This window comes from Dryobates pubescens, chromosome 8, assembly GCF_014839835.1.
Source record: "Dryobates pubescens isolate bDryPub1 chromosome 8, bDryPub1.pri, whole genome shotgun sequence".
Classification (NCBI taxonomy): domain Eukaryota; kingdom Metazoa; phylum Chordata; class Aves; order Piciformes; family Picidae; genus Dryobates; species Dryobates pubescens.
In genome coordinates this window covers 31,129,661-31,146,129 of record NC_071619.1, presented here as the reverse complement: position 1 = coordinate 31,146,129, position 16,469 = coordinate 31,129,661, and the positions used below count along the sequence as shown (strand labels likewise).

General features: G+C 43.1%; 1 protein-coding gene across 1 annotated transcript; it reads right to left on the bottom strand.

Moving 5' to 3' along the window:
- Positions 1–545: 545 nt before the first annotated feature.
- Positions 546–16,253, bottom strand: IFT57 (intraflagellar transport 57). Its single transcript, XM_054163208.1, has 11 exons — positions 16,051–16,253; positions 14,690–14,852; positions 13,098–13,216; positions 11,866–11,956; positions 9,828–9,896; positions 8,925–9,047; positions 7,355–7,426; positions 6,460–6,591; positions 4,567–4,629; positions 2,504–2,570; positions 546–838 (listed from the first exon to the last, which is right to left on the bottom strand). Exons 1-11 carry the CDS (start codon positions 16,245–16,247, stop codon positions 660–662), a joined length of 1,275 nt encoding a protein of 424 aa, XP_054019183.1. The 5' UTR covers positions 16,248–16,253; the 3' UTR covers positions 546–659.
- Positions 16,254–16,469: the final 216 nt, after the last annotated feature.

The window sequence follows — 16,469 nt, the reverse complement described above, 5'->3', positions numbered from 1 at the left end:
GCCAGGAGTATGGCAACATTGATTTGTTGTTTAATTCTTAAACTTCAATTCAAAGTCACAACTGGCTTGCAGCTGACACCAGTTTTGACCAAGTGTTTTAGAAAGAGCAATGCTGTATTATTTCAGGGTCATCAATTCAAGACTTTATACTAAATGTATACACATTTCTATGCTAAATGTATATAAAAGGCAGTAATAGGCATTTTAAATTCCTTTCATGCCCTTTGCAAGTAATTTCCTTTCAGGACTTTTGAACCTCAAGTTACAGGGCTGTCAGGATCACTCTCTGGACTTTCACACTGCATGACATTCTCCAATGAAGTGGAGATTTGAGTAAGAATTATTCATCAGAGGACTATTAAAAAGAATTTATTCATGTATTTGGAAAGGCTCTGCAGTAAATCTTTACATCACAAAACTAGCCATGGCTCCCCATTGAGTCCCAAGGATTCCTGTTACTCCCTTAGAAGTGCATGACAAACATCTTGTTAAAAACCAAACCAAACCAAACCTTACAACAGGCCCCCCCAACCCTCATCCCCCCAAAACACTAACCAAAAACCAAAGCCAAAACCAACCAAAAGCAAACCTATACACTAAGAAAAAAGGAAATGGTAGAAAAAGGCATTTGGGGCAAACCAAGTGAGCTCCAAACAGTTTTAATAGACACCTACTATGTCTTCTGGAATGGTTGCTGCATGCATATCTCTAGTCATATTGGATTTCTCCTTCAGCTTTGACTGGAGTAATGTGTGTTCCATTACACCAATCTGGATGTCCATCTGAACTGTTTCTTGCTTCAGCTTTGTTAAGGCCTGTTTGATCTTCACCAGAGGAGCTGTGCAAAGAAAAGAAACAAACAGTGCAATTGTGTCATCCGCTCCACACAAAAGCATTATTTTTATAATCCTGTGGGTTGAAGTTTCCTCCCAACAATTAACTCTGCCAGACCAACTCAGTTAGAAGCAAATGAAGCTGTATTTACAAAAGCAAAATCTACACTCTATAATGGAATGCAAGGAATAGGTACAAAATCAACAGGATTTATAACATTGTACAGATATTTACAATCAGCAAACAACATGAAAAACTAGCTTCTCCCTCCCTGCCTCCCCTTACCCCTCTGTACAAAAGGGACAAGAGAAAGGAGCAGAGAAGTCAGACTTAGCCAAGGCCAGCCAAAAGCAGGTTATCTCTCCCAAGCAAACCAGCCAGAGATCAGAAGAGAAGAGAAAAGGGAAGAATTGTTATGGTACAGCTCTGCTTATTCCAGATATTTACCCAGTGAAGTTATTTAGAATAATCTTTTGTTTCCCTTTTCACAGCCAAGAGTGAGTGATTTATATTTTTCTACTTTTCTGCTCCAAATCTGTAACTGAATTTTAAAGGCACAGCCTAAACCCACCACAAATCCACTCCTTAGAGTTGAGGAGTTCAATGCACAGAAGGATGTTCTGCTCTGAAGCCTTGATTGTACTGATACATCCTTTTTAATATGCAAGACACTTCACAGATAGAAACAGGTGCACCAACATTAAGACAGGTTTGTCAATGATCTGTTTTTTTTCATCTTAAAGCCTCATGGCAATACCTCACCTGGGGTTTGGTAGAGAACAGAAGACACCTTCAGCAGGATGCCATTTTATCTGTGAAGAGCTGTTTTGTGCTCCATACTTTACGTCTAATCCCTTACTTCCAACCAATATCACCCTCGAGATGCTGCTCTTTTTAATTCTGGCCTTTGGATTTTATCCTGACCCTTAGCCATGCCACAATAGAGAAAAGAGATTGCAAGGGAAGAAAGCAGCTTCTTCACAGCCAAAGCAAGCATGCACAAAAGTTCCTTAAACAATAACACTTACAACTCCTTAAGTAAATTAGCTTGGAATGGGTACAGCTAAAGATGGATACAGCTAAATATGGATGCAGCTTGCATATTTAGCCCTGCTGGAACATGCAGCAATTTATTTCTGCATCCATACTCCTTCTAGGTTTGCAAAAGAATTCAGTTACCAGGAGAAAAAAAACCAAACAGATCTCAGTTTCTGAGACAAATTTAAATTGCCATTCCAGTGAAATATTAACAAAATCCAGACATCAAACCAGCAAAATCAATTTTCTTACAGACTCCAGCCAGCCTTAGTGGGGGAATCTAACAGCTACTGCCAATAAGCATAAATAATATTGCAAATAATTAAAAAAATCAGCCTCCTTCTAAGGGCTTGAAGCAACCTTCCCCCCCTTTTTTTCTCCTTTCTTTAAAAGATTTTTTACTAATAATCTACCAAAGGAGGAAATCTTGAATCTCTACCTTCTGCAGATATCCTTTTCAAAGAGGTTTAAGCTCCAGATTTTCTTAGGTATCTTTTAAGATGTTAATATTGTTGTTTTAAACCAGTCACTCACTGGGGTCTTGTTTTGTTTTTTCCCCTTAAGAAAGGGCAAATCATCTGCTTGCCGCTCAGAAAATGGATGTTGGGTTTGAGGCAAAAATCGTACTCACCACCATCAGTCATGCTGCTTCCTTTCTCTTCAGTTTCTTGCTTTACTCTCTCTAATACTTCTGTAATCTGAAAAAGAGATGTTTTTTTTTCCCTTAATTAAACCAGATGAACGTCAAGATAACAACAAACAAACACCTCTATTAAAGGAATGCAGTTATTCAGCAAAGTAAACCAAACTGAACCAATCTCTGCTGACCATCTGCATGAGTTAAAAATCTGAAGCCATCTGCCTGGATTGTGCATAGGGAGGAACTTTGCAAACATTAAGGAAAAAAAAAATTCATTTCAAGAAATTCATGTAAAGATGACAGCAAAAAGAAAACAAGTTGGCCACTTGTGTTACTGAGGCTATGTGCATCCCAAACGAGTAAGAACAACAGCGTAAGCATTGCAGCATGGTGCTGGATGGAAGATGGGAGCAAGTGTCCCCTTAGACCAAGACTCCCCACATCATAGATTGGTTTGGGTTGGAAGGCACCTTGAAGATCATCAAGTTCCAACTACCCTGCCATTGGCAGAGACAGCTTCCACTAGACCACATTGCTCAAGGCCTCATCCAGCCTGGTCTTGAACACCTCCAAGGAGGAGGCATCCATGGCTTCCCTGGGCAACCTATTCCAGTGTCTTGCCACTCTAAAGAATTTCTTCCTAATACCCAGTCTACATCTGCCCTCTCCCAGCTTCATTCCATTCCCTCTCATCCTATCACTACAAGCCCTTGAAAAATACCCCTCCACATGCCAGCTGCCCTCCTGGAAGTGTCAGGACTTCAGCAGGTGAGACCAGAAATGCAGGGATTAAAGAATAAAAGTGCACTTCAGCACTGAATCTCTGCTGAGCAGTTTGCCTTTGCTGACAACGAAGAAAATGCAAATTCATGATTCGAAGGTACAGTCCAGGTAACAATTCAGTATTTTTGTCTACAATACAAAAAAAGCTCTTCATTAAGGCTTCAACAAGCCTTTTCAGTAATATAAAAGCAGCATCCCTGCATTGTTCTTGCATACCTACAGCAGGCACATGATGAATCTGAAGTCATCATAAAGTATTCTCCTTTTCAAATTTCCTTCCTTTGACAGTGAAATAAAAAGCAGCTCTTATCCTGCAGAATCCATACACTCAGCTAGAAAGCTCTCCTTAAATTGCTGGACTAGATGATCATTGGAGATCCCTTCCAGCTGACCTACTCTATTCTAAAACATCTCAAACTTAGTTTAGTTTCCAGTTTTTATATGATTATATATTTTTTATATGATTTTTCCAGCATGTGATCTCTTTGATGTGACTATTTCAGATACTTTATGATCTAATAAATAAAGTGGGTTTTTTTCCAAACCCAAACAACAAAGCCATTACAAACAACTAATTTCTGAATTGGCCCAAGGTATGCAAATCAAGCAGCACTTCCAAATCAGATGCCATGAATCATTCAACATGTTGAGGCAGTAGGAGTCAGGAGGTTAAAAAAGCCAGGAAACAGTCAAGAAGTTGAGGCAGTTAGGAGTCAGGGGATTTTTCTTTGTATCTCTCTGATTTAAAGGGGGAAAAAAAAACACAACACAGAAAAACAGTTTTAGGTATTAAGATAATTTGCCTTGCCTGGAAAAATTACCAGTTAGTCAGATATTGCCTTCCACCACCCCACCACCCACCCCAAATTGTTAACTTTAATTAAGAACTAAGCTTTTCTTGTGCCAAGAATTTATGAACATGACTTGATTAATCCTCAGCAATTCCAGGACACAGGTTATTAAATACAGAACATCTATTCTCTTTAATAAACTGGGGAATGGAAGAACTCACAATAACTTGCTCAGATTCACCAGTTAAAAAAAAACCAACCCAAAACCAACCAAACACAGCAAACAAAACCAAACCCAACCTAGGCTGTGATTGATTTTTAAGTTCAGGGACTGGACTAGACTGCTCCACTAAGCAGATTAATCTTTAACATGAAAACAAAGCAGAAAGAACTGGGTTCCTAAAACTGCAAAACCTCAATGCCAGCTTTTTGGAGATTGTTTTAACACGAGAAAAAGAAAATATGTGAAGCTTTGTTTACCTCAGAAAGCACTTTGATCCTTTCAGTTACTCCTCCACTTCCCTCCTGGTACTTATCTTTGGCCTGGAAAGAAACAGAGTTTTTTGTTGTCATGACAAAGCTTGCGAAATATGTTCATATAGCTCAGGGAGAGCACCAGAACTTGCTCTTGTACATCCCACTTGCACAACCTCTCCCACAAAATCCCCTGTAATGATTTATTACACAAAAATTTAAAACAGTCCAAAAAATTAACATGTACACAATAAAAGGCATGTTTTCTAATGATTTACATGAGGAAATAAACACAAGCAGACCTTGCCAGAATGCACAGAATTGAATCCTCAAACCTGCAATTTTCCCTTCGTCAACAAATTGCTGTTTTGAAGTTTTCCTAAAGTTTAGCATTAAATAAATAGAAAGCACAGGGATCAAACCTGTTAGCCTTGTTTTAATGTCATGGTCACAGATCTGAGTGCTAGCCAAATGGTAGTTTTATATAGGTCGCCTAACTAGCAGATCCTGAACTTGGGTCATAACAACCCTGTGAATGTGCCTTGCTCGGGGCAGTGCGGCTGGCAGAAAAAGACATAGGGGTGCTGGTTGACAGCTGGCTGAACATGAGCCAGCAGTGAGCTCAGGTGGCCAGGAAGGCCAACAGCATCCTGGCCTGGAACAGCAATAGTGTGGCCAGCAGGAGAAAAGTGATTGTGTCCCTCTGCTGGGCACTGGTGAGGCCACACCTCCAACACTGGGTTCAGTGTTGGAGTTGGAGTGGAGATTCCAACACGGACATTGAGGTGTCCAGAGAAGGGGAACAAAGCTGGAGAGTGGTCTGGAGAATAGGTGTGGGGAGAAGCAGCTGAAGGAACTGGGGTTGTTTAGTTTGGAGAAGAGGAGGCTGAGAAGAGACCTTATGGCTCTCTACAACTCCCTGAAAGGAAGCTGGAGTGAGGTGGAAGTCGGTCTCTTCTCCCCACCATGAGATGATAGAACAAGAGGAAATGGCCTGAAATTATGCCAGGGGAGGTTTAGGTTGGATATCAGGAAAAATTTTGTTCCTGCAGGAGTGGTCAGGCATTAGAACAGGCTGCCCAGGGAGGTGCCTGAGTCACCATTCCTGAATGTATTCAAGAAACATGTGGCCATGGCACTTTGGGACATGGTTTAATGGCCATGGTGCTGTTAGGTTGATGGTTGGACTTGATGATCTTAGAAGCCTTTGCAACTAAAACAATTCTGTGATCAAAAAGCTTCTCAAATGGCACTCTGCTGGCATAAAACCTAAGAGAAGCAGAGAAGTAATCACAGTGCTTTGTGCACATTAGTAGGAGTGATCAATATAAGAGATGAATGCTGGACTAAGACTGTAGTTTTCAACTCACCACAGATGTGTGAAATTCACAGGGAGAGCAGAACGAGCAATTTACTAGCTGTTGAAGATTGGCAATGGATTTACATAATAATCAGGCAAAAAAAACCCCTTTACTTTCCCCTGTGGAATAGTTGAATAAAAGTTGCTAGCTTAGCTTGAGAACTACATAATTTGACAGCCAATCAACATTTCCTCTGCTTTATATCCAACAGCAGAATCCACCGAGGGTAGATTTAGACTGGGTATTAGGAAGAAATTTTTCACAGTGAGAGTGGTGAGACAGTAGAACAAGTTACCCAAGGAGGTTGTGGATGCTCTCTGGAGGTTTTCAAGGCCAGGTTAGGCAAGGCCTTGAGCAACCTGGTCTTAGTGGAAGGTGGCCCTGGCCATGTAACGTGGGGTTGGAACTAGATGATCTTGAAGGTCCCTTCCAACCCAAACTCATGTATGATTCTAAGAACTCCTCCAAGTCTGCTTTGCCTTCATCTTCACTTCACAGCCAGTTCACAGTAGAGAAGGCAACATCAGAAGTTCATTACCTCACTCAGCAAGGCTTGTGCTGAACGGTACTCTTGGACCAAGTGCTCCAGCTGATTGTTGATGTACTTCTCCCTGCTGTTGATCTTCTCCAGTGTTTTGCTGATTTCATTATGGAGTTTGTCAAGGTAACCCTAGAAAATCATATTCTGTAGTTTGGTAGTAAGTGGATAGTATGCAAAGAGCATTAAAATGGTACTGGAATTAAGAAAGGGGATGGAAACCTATAAGTGAGACAAATAGTACAGAAAGGCTACATTTAACCAACAAAACCCCCCAAAACTAATGTGTTTGCCCACCTCCAAAACACTTATTTCCACCTTTATTGCTTCCATTACAGTGAGGCCTTCAGCAACCTGGTCTAATGGAAGGTGTCCCTGCCCATGGCATGGGGGTTGGAACTAGACAATCTTTAAGGTCCCTTCTAATCCAAACCATTCTGTAAGTCTATGAACCATTCTCCTCCCCTCAATTAATTACAAATGTCAATGTTAGTAATTTATTCTAACAACAGCATCTGACAAGATTTTGGGGGTTATATCAGCATTAATTTTCAGATGGTGTTGTATTTTTTTTGGGGGGGAGGGGGAGCTTGTATATTGTATTATTCTGTTTTGCCCTCTGTAGTCAGGATGTACTTATGATAATGCACATAATTAACTTACAGTTAAAGAACTCTGTTAGTCCCCACCTGTACAACTCTTTATCTCAGGATATTTTACCCAGCTCTTTATCACAAGATATTTTGCCCAGTCCCTCTGTCCCTAACCATCACTGTCATATGTTTCCCTTTTTAGTTGTACAAATAAAATGAAGGGAAAAAAATAGTTCTTAATATCAAAAAGTAAATGAAAATGCTGATAGGTCAGTCAAGTACTCTGCTCATACAAGACATACCCTAGTTTCATTCAAAGATGATTCAATTCCATCCTTGTGCTGATGCATCTGATCTACGTGAATCCTCCAGTCCTAAAAGTAAGTAAACCAGAGGTAAGTACAACTTTGATCTTTCCTCTTGTCATTAAACCAAGGCCAGTAGCAAGGCAGGGGCTGTTCTCTGTTCTGCTGCTGCTGTGTATCATTCTGCCACTGCCATGCTCATATCCAGAGGCACTTGCTTAATGTGACTCAATTTATAAACCTCCTAAATGTCACATGTGACACTCAGATCCATAAACAAGCCCTGACATCCTCACTGATATCCCACAGTAGCTGTGCTTTTTAGAGTCTGTTTGATGGAACTGTTAGAGACTTTAGACATTTAGAGTCTGTCTCCATGGAACTGTTTCTGCTAGAAAAAAACCTGTGGGCACAAATACTGAAACTATTGATTATAGCTGCACTACCTACAGCTCACTGGACAGAAAGAGTGCTTCAAATGCCCAACACCTACCAGTTCCAGACTGTCAGATCTTCCCTTTCTACTATCAGATCTAGCCCTTACTGTTATCAGGAGAACAGAAAGAAAGAAATGAAAGAGGAGAAATGCTTGAAGTGATTTTTAATTAGGATGGAAAACATACATGGAATCTAGTGTTGAAAAACCAAGTAGATGTGGCAGTTTGGGACATGGTCGAATGGTCATGAAGATGTTGGGTAAAGGCTGGACTTGATGATCTTTTCCAACCTTAATGATCCTGTGATTCTATGTGGGATGAGAAAAAGTGCTGGTCTAACTTGACAAGCTGGTAACTTTTATTCAGAAATCGACTTCAGCTCCTAAGCTTTAGCACAAATGTTTCCATATCAATGCAAACTTTTTACGTGCCCCAGATGCAAAACACAGCTGCAGACAGACTCTTAAGTTCAAAATGAAGCAGAGCAGCAGCACTGCAGAAATACTGCTGCTTCAGGATCAGGTTTCTGACCAGCCCAAAAAATATTTTAAACATTTTTAAAGCTTTTGGCATTGTACCAAGTTGGTATTGGTCTAGGTGGTAAAAAAAGTGACATTAATGAATCTTTAGCACTTAAAACCAAACCTTAGGAGATTTGCTTGTAAAATAGGTACTCTAAGGATACTTGGAAGTTGAAAAATTGCTTCAGTAAGACTATCTGATCAAGGGTCTTGTCAAAAAGGATGGGAAGCAAAACAGAGAGGCACAAAGCTGACTGAAAGACAGTAACAGAAGCAGCAACAAGAAGTAAACAATATTGGATAAGGGCATGTGGGGTGTAAATGTTTCTATCAGTACAATTATCTGACCCAGGACTTTGCCAAAAGTTAATTCAATTCAATTCAATTCAATTCTCCCTCCCAACCCAAACCATTCTATGATTCTATGATAATATCAGGAGGGGAAAAAAGCCCTACTGAAAGTCCTAGGGTTCATACAAATAGCACAGGAGTGCCCATGATTGACAATTCTTGACATAACAAAAGATCAAAACCTTGTAAATGGAAAGAAAACACCAGTGACTGAAATCACACTTCATTCACCACATGTGCAATGCAAATCTTACACACCTTGTTGTCAGTCCTGACTGTAACTTTCAGCTGTGGAAGCACGCGTTCCACTTCCAGATTCCACTCTGCTGCATCTGTCGTGGACTGTAAAATCTCTTCTTGCTTTGCTGTGTCACTCATGTCCTGTCCAAAAAGCACAAAGATTATGTACAAAATAAAATCACTATTGCAGAGTGAGAACTGTTAGAAATCATGTTACAATGGCTGGCTCATACTCAGAAAAATTGTACCCAGAATGATCAAGACTACAGATGTAACAGATGTCTTCAGTGGTTTGCTTTGAAGTTAAAGATACTGGGAATTCAAATAAATCTATCTTCTCAACCCATTTAAATTTGAAAAGAATGAAATGTATGTAGTGAGAATTTCATAGATTCATTTTGGTTGGAAGGGACCTTAAAGATCATTTAGTTCCAAACCCCCTGCCACAGGCAGGGACACCTCCCACTAGAGCAGGTCGCTCAAAGCCTCAACCCATCTGGCCTTGAACACCTCCAGGAGGGGACATCCATGACCTCCCCAGGCAACCTGTTCCAGTACCTCACCACCCTTACTGTCAAGAATTTCTTCCTAATATCTAGTCTAAGTCTACCCTAAATGATAACATATTCCAGAAATAGCAGGGGAGGATTAAAATAGTCAAGAAATTAACACCATGTTTCCCTAAAAGCCTCTGCAAATACTTCTTGCCAATGATTCCAGCACCCCCACAGTTGTATCAGCTTAGAATCTGCCTGCACATTTCTCTTTTAAAATAAGCTGATTCAATTTAATTGGATTGTTGGCTTTTTTGTTTTTCAAGCTTAGACTATAAAAGGATTTTCAGGTTTGAATCCCACAGAAATAAATTGCTGTTACAGGTGCAAACATCTCTCAAGAGAAGACCCCTCAGTAGCAACTCACTGATCTGTATGTTTGTGCCTTCAGAACATCCAGGTCAAGAAAATTTTCTTCATTGTCTGACTCTTCTTCCTGAAGGAAAGTTGCAAAGTAAGACATCAGTAAGTAGTGCACAATCTTCCAGCAGAATTTCATTTTGCAGGAGCACAGGGCAAGAAGCATTAAATTCTGTGTCTCAGAACAAAAGAAGATATGAAGAGTTTGCAATAGTGGATTCATAGAATGCTTTGAATGGAAGGAACCTTCAAGATCATCTAGTTCCAAACCCCCTGCCACAGGCAGGGACATCTTCCACCAGCTTCCTGAAGGCCCCATCTAACCTGGCCTTGAACACCTTCAGGGAGGAGGCACCTACAACCTCCCTGGTCAACCTGTTCCAATGTCTCACCACCCTCACTGTCAAGAATTTCTTCCTAATACCCAGTCTACAGCTACCCTCTTCCAGCTCAAACCCATTGCCCTTTCTTCTATCACTACTAGGCCTTGTAAAAATCCCTCCTGAGCTTTCTTGTACCTCTTCTGTTACCCACCTTTTCCACCAAAGTCAAATTTCATCACCCACCTCCTTTCCAGACAAATCATGAAAGCTGCAACATCACAGGTCTCACTGTAGAGCCCTACAAGACACAGTGAAAACCTGGGAGCTTACTCCTTTGCCCTCCCTGGTTTCTAATAACAGAGACCACTTTATTTTCTTCTGGCATGTTTGGCCCCCAGTTCCCTGAATATTTCCAAGACACAAATGGTGAGAGGCTTGGGACTACCTTGTGCTAAAGATTATTATATTAGAAAAGCATACCACAACACTACCAGAACACCACCACAATTAGCTATCAGAACTGAGGAACCCTGCTGTGCACACCCAGCCTTACTGGCTGCTGCTGGCTACTCAATTCCCCAACATTTACAGAACTAGGCTTGCCTCTGTCAGCCTCAAATTTCATTCCAGAATCAAACCCAGAAGAATAATCAATGAACCTCACCATTAGCATTTAACTACTGGAAATACTGCTAAATTCAATTCCAGATAGAGCTAATACACCCAGGACATATTGATGTATTGGCAGAAACAATGGACTAGGGAAAAAAATTACAACAACATATAATTAATTCCTGCAGAACCATTAGTAGCTATAAAAAGTACAGTTAGATTCCACTGCACTTTACATTAACTACAAGCTCCCCCTGAGCCAGCAATGTGCCCTCATGGCCTAGAAGGAAAATGGTCTCCAGGAGTGCACTAAGAGTGTGGAAAGCAGGTCAAGGAAGTTCTCTTCCCTCTCTGTTCTACCCTACTGAGACCACATCTGGAGTTACTGGGTCCAGTTCTGGGCTCCCCACTTCAAGGACAAGGTACTACTGCAGAGAGTCCAGCAAAGGCTACAAAGAGGCTGAGGGGCCTGGAGCATCTCTGTGAGGAGGAAAGCCTGGAGAAGAACAGCCCAAGAGAAGACCTTCTCAACATTCAGCAGCAAAAGGGTGGGGGGCAAGAGGATGGGCCCAGACTCTTCCGAGTGGTACCTAGTGACGGCACAAAGGGTAACAGGCAGAAACCAGACCCCAGGAAGTTCCATCTGAGGATGAGGAGAAAATTCTTTGCTGTGAGGGTGCTGGAGCCCTAGAGCAGGCTGCCCAGAGAAGTTGTGGAGTGTCCTTCTCTGGAGAGATTCCAAACCCACCAGGACATTGTGAACCTGGGCAGCCTGTTTTGGGTGACCCTGCCCTAACAGGAAGGCTGGACTGGATGATCTCCAGGGGTCCCTTCCAACCCCCACCATGATGGGGATCTGTGACTATTAAAGGAAGAGATCTCAGGCTGTATACAAATGAATTGGTATTATAAATGCAGATAAGAAGATATCCTTTGGCCTGAAGAGTCAAACTGATCTGAAAGGAAACAAAAAGCTATGCAGAGAAGCAAAAGAGTGACTGAACAGCTAACAGAAAAGGCTTCTCAAAACCAAACCAAATGAGCAGCAAGTGAAAATTTGCTCACAGCTGAACAATATTAGCACAACCAAAACCAGTCAGGTAAACCTACCACAACATCTTCTTCCAGTTTACTAAGTGTTAATTCTGCATCATCTTCTGTTATTTCTTCTTCTTCCAGCTCTTCTGTTGGGTATGCTGGCCTGAAATCAGTTCAATGAAGAGCAGAGCTTTCTAAACACAGCACATTGGAAACAGCTCTGTGCATTGCAAACACAGCATTCCAGGAGAAGCATGGATAATGTGGAACACGACTAGACAGTGATTAGTGTCTCAAGTACTTAAACAAAATTAACAGCCTTAAAAGTCTTTATTTATGTTGGACTGTCTGAAAAGCAAGGCTAAGTTGTTGTGGCAGGCAGTACAGTACAGTCATACTACATCTGGGGAGTACATTTTGATTTCTTTTCTCTCTTTTGGTCTAATCCCTTAAAATCCACGTGCAAGTCACCACAGACTGATTTTCAGCCTGCAGTGGAATCTCTGTCCTAAACAGGAGCAACAATGAAATATTTCCAAAGCACAAATTACTTTGCTGTACTCATTTCAAAACCCATCAGAGGGAAGGAATGAAATCAATAACACTACTAAAGAAATCTACTTGGAATTATCTTTCATCCAACTTCTCCTAAGTTTTCCTCTGGATTTAAATACTCAAGAGTTGCTGTAGCCTACCTGTAACATGGTCACACACTGTGCACACCTCCAAATAAATTAGCTAGTCATGGATTTATAAAATGGTTTGGGTTGGAAGGAACCTTAAAGATCATCTAGTCCCATGGGCAGGGACACCTCCCACTAGATCAGGTTGTTCAAAGCCCCATCCAACCTGGCCTTAACACTTCCATGGAGGGGGCAGCCACAAGCCCCCTTGGCAACATGTTAGGATCTAAAAGAACATGGAATGTCTCAACTGTGAGATTAACAAGCAGTTATGCATAAGAAAATGACCCAAAAAAGGTCATCAGGCAAAAGCTATTAATGAGCTAGGTCTATTGATGGCCCAAAGTCATCCATTCATACCTTGAGCAACCTGGTCTAACAGAAGGTGCCTCTGCCCATGGCAGGGAGGTTGGAACTAGATGATCTTTAAGGTCCCTTTCCAACCCAAACCATTCTGTGAATCCTTGCTGGTAATAACTGCTTCCAGCCCAGCTGAATTTTTCCTCTCATGGAGCATCAAGCAGAACATTTGTAGTTACCACTATGCTTTGTCTTTACAGCTACATTTTACATTTTTGTGGAAAACATGCACCAGGCAGGATGGTTAAAAGTGTACGATACTTTTTCCAGCTAAAGCCAGTGTATTTCAGGGCTTCCTCAGCTAAACAATCAAGAACATAGCACACTTGCTCTCCACAGCCTGCCTTTAATTTTGAGGGAGGAAAATCCACAGGCCTTCCCTAAAACAAAGAGACATACTGATTACTAATGGCTACCCATCAATCCAAGTACCCTCTCAGGAAGATTTTTTTACACTAAATCCAAGTGCCCATTGTGTATAAGATGTTATTATATTCTCTGTAACTCTACCCAGCTCTCTATAATTGTGCTGGTTTAACACAGTCTCACAAAGCAGGACCTGGCATTTGGCCTTGTTGAAGCTCATCCCATTAATGTTGGCCATCGACCCGATCTATCCAAGTCCCTCTGCAGAGCCTCCCTGCCCTTGTGCAGATCAACACTCCCACCTAACTTGGTGTCATCTGGGAACACACTCTGTGTCTTCATCAAGGTCATCAATAAAGATATTAAACAGAAGTGGTCCCAACACTGAGCCCTGAGGAACACTAGCTGTGGCCAGCCACCAGCTGGATTTAACTCCACTGACCACCACTCTTGGGGCTGCTCACCCAGCCAGTGCTTTATCCAGCAGAGCCTGTGCTCATCCAAGCCATGAGCAGCCAGTTTGTCCACGAGAATTCTGTGGGGCACAGTGTCAAAGGCTCTTTGAAAGTCTAGGTAGACAATACCCACACTTTCCCTCATCCAATAGTCTGTCATCCTGTCATAGAAGGAGATCAGGTTGGTCAGGCAGGACCTGCCCTTCATAAACCCATGCTGACTGGGCCTGACCCCCTGCTTGTTCTGTGTATGTTGTCTAATAGTGCTTGATGACCTGCTCCATGACCTTCCCTGGTATCCAAGTCAGACTAACAGATCTATAGTTTCCCGGATCCTCCTTTCTTGTAGATTGATGGGTCAGAAGGAACCTCAAAGATCATCTAGTTCCAAACTCCCTGCCATGGGCAATGACATCTTACACTAGACCAAGTTACTAAAGGCTCCATCCAAACTGGCCTTGACCATTTCCAGGGAGTGGAACACAGCTTCCACAACCTCCCTGGGCAACCTGGTCCAGAGTCTCACTACCCTTGCTGTGAAGAATTTCTTCCCAATATCCAATTGGACGTGGCACTTCAAGCCATGGTTTAGTACGTCATGAGGTCTTGGGTGACAGGTTGGACTTGATGATCTCTGAGGTCTTTTCTAACCTTATGGATTCTATGAATTTAAATTAACCCTCTTCCAGCTTAAAGTCATTACCTCTCACTACAAGCCCTTGTGAAAAGTCCCTATCCTGAAGCATGACTGAATCCATTCTATAGATTGTGGAAGAATAGGAAGAGGAATAATAGGAAGAGGAATAGTTGGAATAATCTAAAATATAATAACACTATTTTTGTAGTGCCAAAAACTTAGCAAGCAGGCATAGACCAAACACTAATTAACATAGCACAAACTCGTAGACAGAAGAAGTGTGCCCAGCCCTTGGGAAGGTAATCAGAAAGGAGAGGAAGGATGGCATGACTCATTTCTGAGAGTGATGCACCAGCTTGAAACAGAGTTGGGGAAGCAGCAGGGCCAGGACTTACGAAGAAGCGCACTTCCGAGAGCACGTTTGAGATCACAGCGTTGGGGTCATCGTACTCCTGGGGCTGCTCAAAGGGATGTCCTGCTTTGGTGATCAGCCAGGCAGCCAGAGTGCAAAACATAAAGAACTGCTCACCAGGGTTAGTGGGCAGTGCAAAGTAGTGCCTGTTTAAAAAAAGAGGGGGAAAAGGTCAGTGTTTTGAGGTCCTGAAGGCCAGCACAAGTGACAGCAAAGCTCATCATTGACATTTGCTGAACAGCGCTTAGTGACCTGGTTTAAGCACCTTCACTCACAGCACATCTTAACAGCTGAGTTAATCCTGCTGCAGATGAACATGTAACAGTGTTACTACAGCAGCGGTTTCCAACAGCAATGAATCTCTTCTCGTGTCACTCCTAGGAAACTTGGAACCAGAAAGGAGGCTAAATCTTCTAAGTAGTGAGATCAAAGTATCAGTAAATCACATGAACGTTTGGAGGAAAAGACACGGTTCTTCTGCTGGCACTTGCCTTCCTGGTGGGCCTGCTGGCTTGGACATGGCTACAGTATCATTAAAAACTGTCAGGCATGGGCTTAAATCAAAGCAGGACTTTGCTCTTATTAGATACTCTGATACCTACTGGGACATAAATGTTGTGATACAGGACTCCAGTCTATGTATGTCTGTGTTCATGTGTATGGGAGGTAAACGTATACAAGTCTTTAACTGCCTTTCTCAGTAAGTGACCCCTATGAGCTACATTCAGATGTCTGGTTTCACACATAACCACAGCAGACTATGCTTTCTACATGCAGCTTATCCATTTCACACAGTACTGAAGGGGAAGGGAGCTCTGGAGGTCGTCGACTCCAGGTCACACAGGAACATGTCCAAGTGGGTTTGGAATGTCTCCAGAGACGGAGACTCCACCACCTCTCTGGGCAGCCTGCTCCAGTGCTCCACCACCTTTAAATTAAAGAAGTTCCTCCTCATGGTTACATGAAATTTTGTGTTTGTGTCCATTATCCCCAGTCCTGTCACTGGGCACCACTGTAACAAGACTGACCCATCCTCCTGACACCCACTCCTTACATATTGATGATCTTTAAGGTCCCTTCCAACCCAACCCATTCCACAAACCTACGCCTCAATGAAACTGACTGGATTTGACTTGGCCCCAGAAGCTGGCCATCGGAGTGCCACCCTTCCTGCCCTAACCTCTGGGATTTCGCTCTGATGGCCTCGCTACGTGTCTGATTGACGGCTCCCGCTGTACCCGCTGACGCGTGAAGCTTCTTACGACGCGGCCCCCAGCTCCCAGCCGCCGCCTCTGCCCTCCCCGGGACCCCCCTCGGCCGCCCGGTGGAGCGGGCGAGGGGCACCTGGAGAGCGGTCGCATGTTGTGGCGCCGCAGCGCCTCCTCCTCGTAGTTCAGCAGCTTCAGCTTGTCCAGCAGGTCCTCCATCAGCACGAACATGTGGTAGGCAGCTCCCGGGCCCCGCTCCGCTGCCGCTCCCTCCTCATCCCGCTCCGCCGCCCCGCGCCGCGCTCCGCTGCCCCCTGCCGCCTCCTCCGCCATCTTGGAGCCGCCGCCACGCCGCCGCCTGTAACCAAGACGACCAGCCCGACGAGCCCGCCTTCTGCCCAATCATACGCTCCAGAACCCGCCCCTATGCGGGGCGAGCCACCAATGGCGGCGCGCCATGGCGAGTTGGCTCCAAACAGCGTTCCACGAGTTGCGACCGGGACAGAGTCGCCTGGCTGCAGGGTCACCTTCCACTAGATCAGGCTGCCCAGGGCC

Coding starts and splice junctions, on each gene's coding strand:
- IFT57 (XM_054163208.1), bottom strand. CDS start 16,247: ATGGCGGAGGAGGCGGCAGGGGGCAGCGGAGCGCGGCGCGGGGCGGCG. Junction 4,630..6,459: donor CACAAGCCTTGCTGAGTGAG/GTAATGAACTTC, acceptor GTTTCTTTCCAG/GCCAAAGATAAGTACCAGGA. Junction 839..2,503: donor AAGCAGCATGACTGATGGTG/GTGAGTACGATT, acceptor TTCTTTGCACAG/CTCCTCTGGTGAAGATCAAA.